The following is a 17305-nucleotide window of genomic DNA, read 5'->3' on the forward strand; positions in this document are numbered from 1 at the left end:
ATTCAAGGTGTTAAGACCTCTAAAATTGATAGAGCCATTTGGGTGCAGAGGGGCACTCATCCCTGACTGCTGCCCTGCCACACCAGAATTATTTTCTGAATGATGCTCCCAGTGACTCATGATTTTCCAGGTCTCTAAACTGCCCGTCTTCTACTGTCATTTCCCAGGCTGAGGAAATGCAAGAAGTCTGACTGCTTTTCAGCTCCCAGTTGTCTGTATCTGTATTTCTGTCTTTAATGATCCTCTAAGATCTCTGTGCAGGAAGGATTTAAACAATTTCTGGAGAGCCCCACCTCTGAGCATGGGGCAGTCAGCAATACCAGTTGCTTTAGACAAATTCACCCACGCAAATGTGAAGGCATTTTGTCTGGCAATAAGAAGAGCAAAAATATCTGTCCCAGGCACCTTTCTCCATCACACCATACCAAACATTTCTACACAAGATCCTTCACAGTATTATATTATCCATCTTCAAAAGAGAAGGGTGAAAACTCTCCCCATTCTCTTCCTGCCATTAGTCAAAAAGGAAAGAAGAATACATAGTTTATAATAGTAGACATTTTAATGAGAAGTGATTAAGGCCGAACTTCAGGAAATGTGTGTCACTTTACCACTGCTGCCAAAAAATTCCTACATGAACCTGAACAAATAATTCTAGACATGAATTTCCTAGCTGTGTAATGAGGATCGTTGTAACAGGATAATGATTGAGAGACACTTGTATGGTAAACTGCTGAGAGTTTTTGTGAAAAATGTTAATTCAGTTTTTAAAAGCCTTTCAAAAAGAACAAAGAATGAAATTAATGGAAGATCAGAAAGATGGCTTGTGAACTACTCTTGATCTATAGCCCAGGTGACAGAAGAGTTAAGTGCAGGAAGAGAGACATCCCTGATGAATTGCCTGTCTCCAGCATGAAGAGTGAATGGAAAGAGCAAAACTACTGATGAAATACTGAATTCTAATAGACAAGTTACACACTATACAGTGATTTCAAACTTGAACTAAGAAAAACCTTCCTCCTTGAAGAGTAACCTGAGGACTTTTTCATGAATCAACAGTAGGGACTGGCAAAGTTTTAGTTACAATTAAATAAATTCTGCAGTCTGATGCTACTCATCATTCACTACCAGCAAAAATCCCATACCTCTCAGTAAGGAAAATGACATATTGGATGATATGTGTGGCAATGGATTTTAAAAGATCATCTGTTTTTTTAATCAGAAGTTGGGCACTGCCAGCTCCCTTCTTACCATTTTGTTGCATGTACACTGGGTCTTTACACACTCAGTCAAAAAGTTCAGTTAAAAATACAGATATTAAGCCCCAGCTCCCTGGTTATTCCAAGGTCAGTTGCCCTTCCATAATCAGAACTTGCCCCAGCATTCAGAGACAACTACTGAAATGTCCTTCCAGTTCTTCCAAGACATGAACTCATCGAAGGCCAGGTCATGATCTAAGGCTGGACTCAATAATCTCAGAGGTCTTTTCCAGCCAAAATGATTCTGTGCTTTTGTGAAAAAGAGTCCTGAGACCAGTTAGAAGAAAATGACAGGATTCAGGAATGGTAGAGTGGAAGTCATTAAATTATATCATGTAGTTCTGCACATCAGAACAATTAGCCTTGGCACATTATTTCCTCATGACTAAGATTCATGCATCTTTCTCACCGTTCTTTGTGGAAAGAAGATATATGGATAAATCAAGTAATTATATATAGTGATATATGTGATATATAGTGATATATGATCAAGAGATATATGGAAAAATCAAGTCTTAGCCAGAAATCCCAGCCTTCTTCCAGCATGACTATCCCTTCCAAAAACATCACATTTTTCACTTTATTCAAACCTTCCAAACAGGAACCTTTTGGTAGCACTGTATATTTTAGCTTCCCTGGCATCTGCAAGAGTTCCCCAGCATCAGCAACTCCTACCTCAGTCTAAAAGGTCCAACACAGAAGGAACAAGGTCAATGTTATAAACATACTCAATTGCTGATGGATTGCAGAAATTGTTAAAACATCTGCTCTTAGCTGTGAGGTGCAAAGGAATAGAAGCTCATGCTGTCAACAGAGCTAAGTTTTTATTGTTCTAAATGCAGATCAGTTTCACTAAGAAGTATTTCTTACTTTGCCTGCCTTAAACTAAACCTGCAGACTCTCTGCCACATGGCTTGTAGCAGGTTTAATGGTCATGGAGGTCCACAGCCTTGTAAATACTGTGACAAGTGAAACTAGTCTGCAGAGTAGCTGAAGATCAGCTTTTGGGGTTGTCTACGGGTTGGAGGACAATCCCTCTTTGCCAAACCCAGAATGTGGTTGGTAGGAGGCTTTTATTTAGCAGATCAGCTTGTACTTCAATTTTTGTGAAAATGAGGAGGCCAGGACCTGAAGATGACGCATCCTACCCACCATTTTTATTGCTTTGAAGATTGTGTAGGTGCTATACATCCTCAGTGTCATCCACTGAATGTGCTGCCTTGATCCTTTTTAAAGCAAGCCAACTCTGTGACTACATTGGCTTAATTTAATAGAATCAGAAAAAACAAATTGATGCCTCCAGAAGGATAACCTTGAGTTTAATCCTACACTGAGAAGGAACCTTTCTACTTTGTTCACAGGAAGGCTCTACCACTATGGCTTCAGCAAATGAAAGCAGTTCATTTTTCCAGTGACAAGGACAGAGAGATCAAGGACAGTGAACAGTTAAACCCTCCACAGAGTGTGAGCAGACATCAGGAGGCAGCTCCAGGAAAATCTAGTAACAGCCACAGATTCCTCTTTGGGTAGTTTATATTTCTGCAGCAACACCTCAGATCTTGTAAGGTAAAGATATTCCTGGGAATACAGCTGTGCAACATCACTCACTGATTTACAGCTATGTTACACACAGCACCTGCAGTATTTACAATTCCACCAGCAGCTTGCATCCTTTACAGGTTACACGGCACAGGCACTGTCACTGTAAGGTCTGCAAAAGCCCTGCCATAGGTTTGCCATAGTGCAAGGTTTGCCATAGTGCACCACTCTCAACAGGTTAATGGTATTGCTGGGAAGATGAAAACCCCTGGCTTTTTTAAGCCTAGCAAATTGTGTGTACCACAAGGGATTCAAGCACTGCAAAGAAGGGCAAGCTCTGGATATCTCTTACCTTGCGAGAAGCATTTTTGTCTGTGCTCTCCACATCACCATCCAAGAATGGCATGGCAAATGAGCTGAGATCCTGCAAGGACAGAAGAAAAATTGATGCATTTTATTAATGCCTTCTTCCTTCCACCAGAGCATCCCACAACTGAAGCCCACAGGTCTATTTCTAGAGTGCCCACTGCTTCACCCATAGCAATTGCTGGCAAGCAATAACACAGACTCTGATGGCTCTCCTTGGCTGTGAAATGGTGTCAGGTGTAAGTTACAAGTGAACAGTGAGCCCTCAGCAGCACTTGCACAACACCACAATCAAAAACCACCTGCACAGCCAGAGTCAAAAGTCCTGTGTCAAAACTTTCAAGGGCAGGGATTGAAATCCCACAGAAAAATTGATAGGAAATTATAGTTTAAACCCATCTACTTGCTCAGAAAATGCCTATCTTGCCTTTAGTGGAATGTATGAGCTTAAAGTGCATTTATGGCAATAAACACAACCTGAATGAAAGTATGCCAACATTCTGAGAAATATGTAACTGATAAAAAAAAGAGAAAACTGACATGCTGCTCAGGGAGGTAATAGCTGATTCACTTGCACAAATGGGAGAGGAGCACCCAATTCTGCAGGACTGAAGACAATAAAGCCATAAGAAAAGCACACATGCTCATTTTTAACTAACAAAAACAAACTGCAATTATATTCCACCTCCTGCCGTCTGTTCTGTTTATGATACTTCATGTTCCAGCCACAGGGTTTATAGAGCTCCTTTCTACATGCATAAGGAAATTATGTTAGTGTCAAGTTTAGCATCTGTTTGATCAGAAAAGTACATAATGAGCAATTCTATCACCAGAAGCATGAGATTGCCTAATGCTGTGTGCTGAAGAATTGAGTTTTGGGTCCTAAATGGTGTTCTAAATGTCAGGAATACCTCCCCAACACAGAACCTCCCAGATGTGAGACATCACCCTTTCCATGAAATGATTCAGTGCTTCTCAACCACCACATCTGCATCCATTTAAAAGAGTTGAAAATATAAATAAACAGCAATTTCACATAAACCTAATTTGTGATCAAACAGAGCTTAATTAAAAATTAGCACCATCCGTGAAGTCTGCAGGGCTTGCTTTTCTTCAGAATTCCAAGCAGCCACAGGTCTAATCACATCGCTTTGTGTAATCATACTAAAATCAAAATATGCTCAAAATTGTGTATAACTCAGGCATAATTCTTACAAGTGTTTGAAAATATTCTTGTTACATAATGAGCAACAAAAATAAGGAACAAAATATTGAATTACTGGAACTGAAACACATGGGAGTAATTCATGCCAAGTTGAAAAGGAAAAAAAAAAAAAGCAGCAGCCTGGCTTGGCCAAGCTGGCCCTAAATCATTAGGCCCCAAATAAATGTATTCCTGACAAATTTGCTTGTTCCCAGCCCTATCTACGCACATTCAATGGGAACTATCTACAAAGCTCAACTATGTAACATGTCCTTTTTGCCTGGGCATCTGTGTTTCACATCACCTTTGTTTGCAAGTAAAAACATAAGGAAACATCTCAAAACTAAAGGAAGAGATTAAAATTAAGATCAAAATTACTTACTCCATATAAAAATTATTTACCCATAAATGGTATTTATAAACACCATCAATCTACAGATTATCATCATTATTATTACTTCATATGCTACTGCAGGACCTAATTGAACAGTCTCTGTGAAGATATGTAAGAGCCTAATGAAAGTTACACAAAAATATGTCCCCTCATGTTTAATTTAGCCAAAGGATTTACCAACATTTTCCTCTGCCCATCCTCAGTAGTGCAGAAGCTGGAATCTGATGTGTGCCAAGTAATTATCCATGGAATAAATCGAGAAAGTAACATTTTTTGAGTTCCACATATTAGTACCTCTGTATTACTCCCTGGTGTAACTTCCAGGGACGAAAGTAGCTGTTTAGCAATTCTGGATGGCAGAAACTTGGTTGAAGGGGACACATATCTACTAATAAGGGTTGAAAAAGCTGTTCAGAAAATCTAGAACTGCTGGGAATGAAACCAAAATGTCTTATTTGAGCAGAAACCTTCAAAACCAGGAGAGGGTAGGTAGATACAACTATTTTTCTAGGAGCAAAATTTCAGTTCTCATTTACAATTCCAGATTTAAAGCCACATATATACTAAAGTCTGAAGTCTAACAGTATCATGAAACCCAGATAATGACTCTATTCTGATTTGTAACTCTCACATACCATTGAGGTATTGTGACTTCATCTGTCTTTACATCCAGAACAAATCTCTACCTGTAAGCCAAAATACTGGAACTGGAGCTTTCTGGGCAGCATGAGACCTTTTTTTGTTAATACAGCACTGCTGAACATTTCAAAATGGGTAATAATTGTACTTTTAGTCCTGCAAAAAAAGCCTATAATTGTAACTGCCACCTAACAATTTTTTAGTCTTTCATGGGATTCTATATATGAAGGTATCCATTCGCAGAAGGAAAAAAATACATGTATCAAAAATCAGGCTGCAAATGCTGCTCTTTCAATTACAATCTGTTGGTTAAACAAGGAAATATTAGGTGGTTATTTCCCCTTCATGAACATTTCTTCAGAATGCAGATAGATAACAATTTCTTTCTTGTGTTCCTCTTCATTCAGAAACACATGGGATGATACAGCAGTTGAGGATACAGTAACTCTTAAAAAAAAACCAAACAAACAAAAAACCAAAAGAACAAAGTGCTCCAAAAGTGTTGCAAAATACCACAGAACTCTTGACAGACCAATGATGCAGTCCCTGCCCTTGTCACAGATATGACTGCTCTGATCTGATGCCAATAGATACACACAGAAGGCTTGCTCTGCTAGTGGCTGGGGACTAAAACTGTTCTTAGACAGCTTTCCTGCTCTCCAGCTCTGCTTTACTCTACTTGGAAACAGCTCCCTGGACAACCACATGGTTCTGCAGAGAAATTTAAAACTCCATCAAAGGCACACAGTGACGTCCTGGTAGGAGGAAGAGTCCTGCAGACTGCAGAGCCCTGGCAGCAGAACAGTATCATGACCTGTGTCCATCAGTCCAGCACTGTACCCTTGAACAGCCAACTTCTGCAGAGACCACAGCCTGTGATCACCCCTGTATAGAGAAAAAGCAGGTGCTAGTGCTGCTAACCTGGAATTAAGAGTATGAAAAGCCTGTTTTGGAAGTTTCATTGGCTTTCCTGTCATGCTTGTGCTCCTTAGTCAGTTCTTGCATCACTCTGCTGCATCTGACAGCCAGACATCAGTCTGCCCATCCTGTTAGAAAAAATGACCTCTTGAGCACTTTAGATTTACTTTACAGCCACAGAGCTGCCTCAGATTTATTTTGTTTTCAATCCACTTTTATTTATAAGAGGTTGTCATGGTAGCTCCTGTTACATTCACTGGAGAACACAGCCCCAGGGACAGCAAAGCTTTTCCTGGAGGACAGCAGAGCCATGACACAGCAGAACCGTGGCTCAGCACTCCAGTCAGCAGTCAGGCTCCCTCCTGGGGAGGAAAATCTCCCACAACACCTACTCAACAGGTGCAAGTCTTCCAGTGCAAGTCAGGATTATTCTGTCTCTGCATTTGCACTTATCTTCTTTACCACTTCTTTACCTATTTCCTCTGGGCAAACAACAGATATCTGGAAGGTTACAGATTCTCCACGTGAACTTCTTCTCCAAAGGTGAGACTAACTCTAGCATGATTCTGGTCTGGGTTACCCTACATCTACAGGGTGATCCTTCTTAATTCCAGCCCCTTTTCCTCTGACATCCCTTATATCAGAATATTTGGAATTATGTGAAAAGAATTAAGAATAAAATTTTTGTTCTTTGATATCCTGGGAAAACAAAGAAGCTTTTCTCAGAACTCTTTTGGAGGATAGGAAAGAAAACCACATTTGAGGATGCAGAAAGCAAATATATTGGCCAGCACACATAGTCAAATAGCAGGAGCAAGATCTGGTTAGCCAAACCATTTTTCACCTTTTCCAGACAGTTTCACTGTTTCTTTCCTTACTGGAGAGAATTCCTGCCAAAGAACATTTGCCCAGACACGCTGGTCTGAAGGTTGCTTCAGCTGGAAACCTTGGTGTAAGAAGAGGTCTTCCAGCAATTCTGCTGCAGAGGCTGCATACCTAAATAACAGACCACTGAAGCCTTGAATCCAGTAAACAACACAGAATAAACAGGATTCTTGTTGTATTTTTGTTTCGTTTCAAGGCTACTCTGGCAGCCAGTCCGATGAAGCTTCTCTGCAAGAGCTGAAACCAAAGAGCCAGCAAGGGCTGAGGCATGCTGTGACTGACAGGTCAGAGACCAATTTCCAATGTATTTTGGGTGGAAGTAGGACCTTTTTATGGCCCTGCTTGACAGTGGTCCAAAATTTCAGGGCTGGATATCAAAAGAATATTTCACAAACAGCTCCCTGCTGGCATCTTTTGCAACAGTCTACTCAAACACGAGGAATGACTGTGAACAACATGGGGATGTGAAATCTGTGCCTGTGGTCGTGGGTCCCCGTGAACACGGTCAACTCTTTGGCCACTCTTTGGCCACTCTTTGGCCAGGGGTGACTCAGGTCACAAGAAATTCATGGTAGCCTCATAATCAACCTCTGCTGAGAGTTATAAACAGCTTCAGAGTCCCAGTGTGGGTAGCATCACGCAGTCCTGACTACGGGTGGTGTCACCTTTGAGGCATTATTTTTCTGCCTCACTAAGTTCTATATATGTGCTAGGATTGCACCAAATTTAAGGATGTGAAATGCCTGCCAGACATTACAGCTTCTTTTTACAACATAACTCAAGCAGAAGGTGACACTTTACTAAGGCAGTTTTCAATATGGGGAGACAGCTCCTTTAATAAAATAAAAAAAGAAAACAACAGACAGAGGAATTAAGCTGAGTGATGACAAGAGCTCTGATCTCACAAAAGATTGCTAAAAGCTGCATTCCTCAGCATCACACCTTAACAAAGTCTCCTCCTCTGCTGATATTACTGAGCTATGAGCACTTCAAGTATCCCAGCAAGGACAAAGAAGGTCAGGATTTTTATTAACATCAGCTGTGAACAGTTTCTTTCATTGCATTCTTCACATGAGCAGATTTTTTTTAGATCAACCTTGAATTTGTACCTATTACAAGCCTATGTAAAACTCTGAATAGCAAATATGCTACATATGCTAATAGCCTGTGAGCAGAATCCACAGTTTGATCTCTGTGGAATAGAGAGCATAGCTTGGTAGCTCTGCTTCAATAGAAAATTGTCTTTTTCTGAGAACAATCCTATCTAGAAGCCTTTGGGGATTTATAACAAATCACTCCATTATTGCACAAGGAAAGATTCAAAACTGACATACACTGGAATTTCTGTCCTTTTGTTATTGTTGTTTTGATATACCAGTTATAGTAAAGTATAATAAGACTTGCTACATTCCTTTATTCCTTTAGGAGTAGGTTGCTCATTGCTTTGCTTTTCTCACTCCCCCATGCCATCTAGACTGTAGCATGTGTTTTGGAGAGAAATATATGTTGTACTGTGAGACTGAGGATGCTGGTGACTAAGTTCAGTATGACTCAAAGGGAGTGGGCAGGAACAGATGTACAAAGCTAGTTGGATTTGTGCAAGCCAGCTTTGTACTGCACAAGGCTATTCCAATTTATTTGTTTGCTATTACTTTTAAGGCTATTTGTATTAAAAAAAAAAACAAAACAAAGAAAACCAAAAAAAAACCAAAAAAAAAAAAAACCAAAAAAACAAAAAAGCACCCCCCAAAACCAAATATGTAGGTCTGGAGAGCTTGAGAGGGTAGAAATAAGATATAGAGACTTGATTGGTGAGGCTGTACCTTGAATTCTGTGCTCAGTTCTAGGCCCCTCACTACAAGAAAGACATTGACAGGCTGGGAAGTGTCCAGGAAAGGGCAAGGGAGTTGGTGAAGAGTCTGAAATACAAGTCCTATAAGGAGCAGGTGAAAGAGCTGGAGAAATTTATCCTGGAGTAAAGGAGGCTCAGGGGAGACCTTATAACTCTCCACAATTCCCTGAAAGGAAGTTGTAGCCATGTGGGGGTTGGTCTCTTCTCCCAAAACAAGCAAGTGGACAAGAGGAAATGGTGGAGATGTCAGGTTTGCAGTGAACTCCTTGGTTTTAGAGGCCTTTTCCCACCTTAATGATTCCATGATTTTGTCCACAGCATGAAGATTCCAGAGGCAGCACAGTCCAGGGGTTATTGGGTGACTTTGCAGGACCATCTGTGTGCACTTGAAGGTGGATACAGCATCAGATTTTAAATAACAGAAGGTAAGTCTCCCTAAATTACATGCCTGGAACAAATGGAAAATATTCAGTTCCAAAGAGGCACCGTCTAAAAGGTTACAGAGTAATGGCTGACTCAAATCTAACCTAGATCTCAGTCTGTGAAAATCCCCATCCATTAGGTGATTATTAAATGTTCTATGTAAAAAAAAACCTGACATATGAAAGCTTGGCAGAAGAAAGGCAGCCTATGTGCAATTCAAAGGCATTTCTTTCAGCTGCAACAAGAAGTGGACATGGTCCTAAAGAGCCACTGAAGCCACTGTTCTCACCACAGGTCCTCCAGCTTGGATTGCCACCACTTGTGCAGAAAAAGATGCTAAAACTATGAATTTCAAAGGAAAGGGATTAAAGAGAGCCATGAAACCAGTAAGTCCTTGATATTTCCCTGAAAACAGCTGTCTTCCAAGTTGTTCTTCCTGAGTTATCCTGATCATGGGATACTGGCAGCATCCCACACACCCTTCTTAATTTCTGAAATTCTTAACTGATCCTGACAGGCATTAATCTCCAGCAGTCTACAGCAAATTCACTTTTTTTTTCTTTTTGTTTCTGGGGCTGTAGACAAGATCCATCAAAAAAACTTTCAAGAGAGCATAGATTGTTTTTTGTGTTGTTCTCAATCTCGGACTTAAGTCACTAGAACATATTCCTATGCTGTTTACAGAAAAAAAAATAAAGTTTTCTTACAAGCCTTGTGCTCTCCTGCCAGGAAACCCCACCGTATCTCATCAGTGATTCAGCCTTTGCAGATGAGCTGAGCACAGACAGCCTAGGGTGGGGTGGAATCCCTCCTGCCTGGAGCCCCAGCATGTTTATAATGTGCAGAGAGCTCAGGGCTGTGTGGAAATGCTGTGGTGGAGGGTGCTGCTCCCTCCCCCCCCACCCCCAAAAATAAGTCACAGAGCATCACAGAGGCACCCTGGCAAAGCCTGACTAGGATCCCCAAGCACAGGACAGCCTGGTTTGTCAGCTCCTTCACACCACGAACCACACAGCAGTGACTGGCAGCATGTTTATTACAACAGCAGATGGACAACCTAGCAAACGTGCAAATAACGAAATGTCACTTAAAAAAGAGAGAGAGAGAGAGCAAAATTAAGAGGACAGCAGAGAAAGCATGCCAGGGAGGAAACCAAAATTCCCAACAGTCCCTGTGACACCACCGTGAAGCACATACAAACCCATTATTAAATGCTATTCCTAAGTGCTCAGCCAAAGACAACATTTCTCGGGCGAGACATTTCATTTGAGAAGCACCCAAAGTTTAGAAACACAAGGTAAAAGCAGAAGACAACATTCTTCAGTCCTGGAAAATGTGGTTAGGTGAGTGATGAGGGAATTAAGAAACCAAGACACACGGCTCTCAGGAAGGACTGCAGGAGACTGGAAATGCTACCTCTTCAGATGACACATACTCAGTGCCAATAAAAGTGCTTTCCAATACTTATGAGTTTGTCTTACATACATGAGACACAGGATCCCAACGTATTTGCAGAGAAAAGTCAGCATTTGCTATGAAACACAACTTCAGCCACAGTGAAATAGCAGAACTGCAGGAAACAAAAGATTATTTTACCATAATGTAATAAAAACACTTGAGCTGCTGCAGCACAGGAACAAACAGTCTGAAGGGGATTCAAAGCAGGGATCACACTGAGGCTTACAAAGTCATCTCCACACTGCAGCTACTTTAAAAGGCACTGTGTTTTGCATTTTTTATATTTTCCCTCACTTTCTATTGGACAAATCTCTTCAAAAACCATGTTCTCAAGGAAGAGTAAAACAAAGTAGAATTTGAACTGAAAACCCCCAACTGTTGGCCTTATCTGAGAAGGACTTGCAGGGTTCTCCCTTGCATATATATGACTAAAAAAGGTGACATCCACTTCAGTCAAAATATCTCTGCCATAAATACTTGAACTGCAATTATTTTTTCCAGTTCACTGCATTTAGGAAGACAGCTGCCTCTGGCCTCCCCTTTCCATTCTTGTCAGTCAATAACCACAAATAATCATGACAATTAGAAGAAATTAGAAGAAAACTTACAGCTGGAAAGCCAGGCAAGTGAGGGACCTGCTCTGATCTCATAGTCCCTCAAAAAAAAAAAAAGAAATTAAAAAAAAAAGGAAAAAAAGCAGAAGCAAAGAGGAAATTAGGGAAGGAAAGGAAGAATGAAGGAAGGAAACATGATTCTGTGCTTTGTGTGCTGAAGACCTGAATGGGAAGTCAAGAGGGAACAGCACACGAAGAGGAAAGATTCCCCTCTTGGTGCTTTCCTGACACATTTTCCTACATCACCCTGCAGCTGCAGAGAACAATTTCACCTTTAGGAATTTTACAGTCACTTTGCTATAGCTTTTCTTATACTTTGGCTTTTCTTATATTTTTAGCACCACATTTAAAAAGATACCAATACAGTATGCTTTTTTTTGTAAACTAAACTAGTTTTTTATTTTCCCAAAAGAATGGATGTCTTCATTCACCACACTCTGAACTCTTTATTTAAAGGTGCATTTTGCTGAAGCTGGCAATATAAAAATGTCCTCAAGGACAGAAGAAAGCTCAAATTCTCAAGAGACAACCCAGAAGACTTTATCACACTCATAGGACAGTATTCTGCCCAAAGCCAGCTTGCATGTCCTTTAGATCCCACCCCTGAGTTTGAGCTGAGAGACAGTGAGATTTTGTGCCATTCCTAAATTTTCAGTTAGTAGTGACACCCAATGCTAATAAACTACAATACATCATTCATGCTGTAGGAATCCAAAGCACTTTACAAACTGCATATCCAATCCAGAACAGCTCCATGAGTGCACTTCAGTGATGAGACTTTCATTGCCTGCTCTGGCTTTCTGGATTAAGCATTAAGGATATCTGTCACTAGGCATCTACCCTGCACTTTCTGTCCAGCCTAGAGAGAAGGGGAAAGCCAGCATCTCCAAGGGGCAACGCGCTCCCATCTCCCTCGTATGGGAGAGCCTGGAAAACTTACTTAAATTTTGGAGGATTCAACATAGGATAAATGAGTGCTGCATCTCACCTCTCCATCTTTGCTGTCTATAAAGTGGGAACAAAGCTGAGTTAGGGGTTTTCTTTGTGTGTTTGTTTTGTTTTGCTTTTTTTGGTGGGGGGGGGGGGGGGGGGGGAGGGAGGAAGTGTAGAGCTTTCCTGGCTATTTAGAAAGCTGTCCAAACAAGGGACTGCCCCTTACTACGGTGTGCAGGGCGATGCGGAGCGTGGTTTCCTCCGGCTGCAGCGGTGCCAGTGTAGCCATGGCAACGCTGGGGCTGGGGATGCTGCTCCATCCATCCCCGCAGGACGCTGAGCACTGCCAGCTCCCAGCTCCCTCCTTGCTGGCCTGCAGGACCCAGCCGGCATAATTTCAGCCCAGTTTCAATCCTGGATTTTCTCTCTGTCGAGACGCACTCCTACAATTGGAGCACAACGAGGCCCCAAGCTCATGGGGGTACTTCCAGGTGTTAGTAAGGTGATATTTTCTTCACACAGGTTTGGCTGCTGTATAAAAAAACAGGGTTAGCTCTCTCATGGGGTGAGCGCCAAGTGGAGTGAGATGAAGGAACCAACGTGTCTAGCTGAAAAATCCCAGAATTTAGATTTTAAGAAAACAGGCCCACTATACAACTTCTGAGAAAAAGCATGTTTGTTAAGAGGATTGGCAATGTCCAGGGGATCGTAAACCTCACAGGACCACACACACCAAGCCCTGGTCACTTGTTAAAGTCTGTCTCAAGAGATGTGCTTCGAAGAGCATCAGAGTTCTGCTTGGAAGAAAGTGTTAGAAGACACCAGTGACCATCTCTGAAAGAAAATTGGATAAAATACTTGCTCATCTGGAAAATCTTGTCAACAATGAGACAAACAGAAGAACACAACAAAGAGATTACTCACTCACACTAGAAATAACCACTACCGAAAATAAACTTTTGCAGTGGGTCCAGTTTGGAAATAATCCTCACATGGAGAGGGAAGGGAAGAAATGACACATGCCCAGGGTTTTTTTCTAATTATTGTACATGCAGTACTAAAATTCGAGGAAGATATTTTCCCAAGTAAACTTCAGGCTTCTTTCAAGGACTATGACTCTGTTAATATATTATTTTTTAAGAAATAGTTCCTAGTTTAGTTCTAGTTCAGGGAAAAAAAACCTTAAAAACTAACCATATCAGATTTTAGCCATCTTACTATTCTTTATGAGTCCATTTAAGCACCACAATTACAATGGACCTATCTGAACATGCTGTGGAGAAAGGACAAGCAAACACACGCTCAGGGAAACCCAACTGAAAACTTAAGCTCATTATAGACATACACCAAAAGTCATTTCTGCCCTCTGCAATGGCTTTGAAACCCAGCAGGCACTGGTGAGCTGAAACAGGCAAATCTGCATTTGATTTGGCTGACAATTTGCGCATCAAAATGTGTCGAGAAGCATTTGATCCTGCTTGGAGAGTGTGGGAAACATTTCCAACTTAGCAGGACACCCTGAACACGGTGACAGATGGGCAGAGTATGAGCCTGGCTTGGGAGAGGCCATTTTAGAACTGGCTGTTGCTCCAAGCCATGTGGCAGACAGTCCAAACCCATTTGTCACAAAAAAAATAAAGCTCACACTGGAATTACCAGACCAAGGCTCGGGAAGAGCCCCAGCCTGCAGCTCAGCCCATCATGGACACCCACCCTGCCAAGGAGCACCACTGAAAACCTCCCATGCAATTAATGAGCACCCAAGAAGGAAACAAAACAAAGCAAAACACAGCAGAATTTTTTTTCCCCCTCAAGATAAATTAAATCCACAAGCAGGAAATTTTGATTCAGAATAACAATTTTATTTTTCAGTACCAACAAAAATTAAGTTCATGCCAGTAATATGGCCCTAAAAATATTGGGCATTTTTTTCTGATCAGGTGAATTAATTTCTATCTATGTGTACTGAACAGCCGTACAACTATTTTTACATCCAAGTTTTATTAACACTTATTTTGAGGTCTATTAGAAATGGAAATTGGACTTAGAACCACAATCAGGCACTAGAAGTCATCAAATGCTTATGAGGAAGGTGTCCCTTACATCAGCACAGAAAGGGTAACTTTATCAAAATATACATCAGTTCTAAAAGCAAAGGCACTGGCACCTACACTGAGAAGCAGAAACAAACTGCCCTGGTGACTATGTCCTCCCAGATGTAGTTGTGATAGAGTTCAACTCACAGGGCATCACTATTTTGACATACATATAAAACATGGACTCATATAGGGCAATGCATAAAGGAAACATATATAATCATATATGCATACAGACATGGAAACAAGCTCTTACAGGTCTTTAACTGCCATTAATTTCAAATTTAGGATGATCATATATTTCTTATTTCTTATATCTTCAGAACAGCTTGTCACTGCCCCTATTTGGGTGGCCAAAAAGGCTGAAATGACAGGAGGATTTTCTCCTGATGGAAACCTGATGGCTTTTGGCTGCCTGAAGCAAACTCTGGTTACAGGTGATTTCCATCAACTCCGTGTTTAGCCTTTAAAAATTTGCAACAATATTGCATTTAATTCTCCTAGTTTCTTCTTGATGAATGTCAGACATCCTCATACAGATTGATGGGGTGGATTTCGGGGGTGGGTGGGTGAGCTTTTTTTGTTTATTTTAAACTGAGGCATTAAAAAAAAATAATACATTTGTATTCCACTGCCAGTAATAAAAACATACTAAATTGAAGTACAATCAAGTCTTCTTTTGCTGGGTTTCCCACTGCCTCCCTTTGAATTGAGGGCTGGCTCCTTGTCAGCAGGATCCATTTCATCCTGCTGCCCATCATTCCCTCCTCCATCAGATAATCCTGCCCCTTCAGGCTCCCAACTGCAGCAACTCCAGTTTCCTCACACCTCCCAGGGCTGCTCAAAGTCAGCACCACCTCTGCTTTTCAGCCTCTCCTGCACTCACGACAGGGGGGACAGAGCTGAGCATGAAATCTCTTCCCCAAAGGCTGACACCCTCATCTCTCCTGTGGCCCATAACAGTGAACAACAAGCAAAACACACAAGGTGCTGAAAAAATATCTGTATCTTAAACTGGATTAAATTTAATTTGCTATTCACCATCACCCCACTAACAGATCTTGAAACCCTTCAGGCTCTGATCCTAGGATGGAGCCGCCTCATCTGTTTTGATGTTCATTATCTCACAGATCCATTAATTGCAGTGCAAATTGCATGTGTTCAGCATGCAATTCTAATACACTAACACTAACTCGGGTAATAAAAAGGGAAAAATGCAAGGAGGAACACATGAAGCCAGTAATACAGCTCTTTATCCTGACAAACCTCATCAAATACCAAATTAAAATCATTAAGCAAAACAGCAGCTCCTGAAAATCTGTGATTTGGGGTTGCAGTGACTAGCCATGGCAATTAGTTGCTCAGCAGTTCAGGAGGCTCTGAGATGAGCAGTAGGACAAATCAAGCATTGCAGGATGCAGAGACCAGATGGTTTTAGGCTGAAAATAAATGAACACCCCCCAAATGATAATTTCTCTTTCCAAAACATTAATGAAAAGTTATGCAACGGAAAAAAACAAACCAAACCCCAAACCAAAAACCCAATCCCAAACCCAAGCTACATTCTTTAACCAGCTAAAAGAACATGTTGTTCAGCCTTAAGGTATCTATTGTAATTAAATGCTCTAAAAACAGGACAACAGCCCCGTGCCAGTCATGCATACAAAAGAGACAAAACACGATAAAAAACCAAAATACCCAAGAACCATGCATTTCTTACACAGCCTGAAGAATCCCTGCCTCTCGGCAGACTCCTGCAGTGCACTCGAGCATCCACCTAAATGAATGCAAAACCTATATTCCCCTGCTAAAATAAATTAATTTAATAATAAAAATAATCAAATCCAGAGAAACCCTGAGCCGATCGAGCCCTCGCTCTGACTTACAGCTCTGAAAAATCCTGCAGTCTGGCTGGAAACGTCCATCGAAGAACTGCATTGAAAGCTTTTCCCTAAAGGCAAGCGCATTTAAACATCTCGGGTTCTGCTACTGGAGCCGAGGCTGCAACAGATGGGGACCAGGGCTGGGTGTGTTCGTGCCTCTCATCGCGGGGATGGCAGAGCCCCGGGTACCGCAGGAGAAGGAAGGCGGGCGGGTTTCTCCCCGGCTGCGGGCTCCCTGCCAAAAGCGCTTCGGGCATCACGGCAAAGGTTCCACTCCGCGGCTGCAGGACCGGCCACGGGAGCTCGGGAGGGGCCGGCGGCGCTCGGACGGCGCGGGCAGGTTTTGGCAGCGTTTTGGGTGCCTTAGAAAGATGCTCAGGGTGCACGGGGAAGTCGGAGGGTTCAAAAACCGCAGGCGTTTTTAATGAGATCAGAAGGGGGGGAAGAAAAGATCCCCTTTTCAATAGCAGAAGTTTCAGATGACTGAGGCTGCGTCTGCATCAGTCTCGAATACCTTGGGGAAGGTAGCACAGAGCAGTAAATGCATTTTCAAGGCTGGAGTCTCTGCTGCTCCATAAGAGCTCTATTTCCCACTTAACCACAGCTCCACTTTGTAGCTGCACAAAAGTCACATTATTTCTCTGGGCTTAAGTTTTCCCATCTGCAGTATGAACAGGCGATGACTTGGCTGACTTTTAAATTCATTATAAAGACCTCATTGGGAAAATAAAGTGCCTGAGCACAAAGCATAACTATCAAAAGTATCACCATTCAAAAAAAAAAAAAAAGATAACAGTTATTTTGAAAGGGCACAACATGAGCAAATGCTTAGCAGAGCAACG

The 17305-nt window shown here is 41.6% G+C and overlaps 1 protein-coding gene across 1 annotated transcript in view; it reads right to left on the reverse strand.

Annotated features, from left to right (window-relative positions):
• PRKAG2 (protein kinase AMP-activated non-catalytic subunit gamma 2) overlaps positions 1 to 16547 on the reverse strand; it is a 156529-nt gene extending 139982 nt beyond the window's left edge. Inside the window, exons 1-3 of the mRNA XM_062506189.1 lie at positions 16467 to 16547; positions 16301 to 16357; positions 3151 to 3222 (exon numbers count right to left, since the gene is read on the reverse strand). Coding sequence (XP_062362173.1) covers positions 3151 to 3222; positions 16301 to 16357; positions 16467 to 16547 — 210 coding nt within the window. The remainder of the gene's footprint in view (positions 1 to 3150; positions 3223 to 16300; positions 16358 to 16466) is intronic.
• Positions 16548 to 17305: the final 758 nt, after the last annotated feature.

The sequence above is a fragment of the Cinclus cinclus genome, chromosome 1 (assembly GCF_963662255.1).
Source record: "Cinclus cinclus chromosome 1, bCinCin1.1, whole genome shotgun sequence".
NCBI lineage: Eukaryota > Metazoa > Chordata > Aves > Passeriformes > Cinclidae > Cinclus > Cinclus cinclus.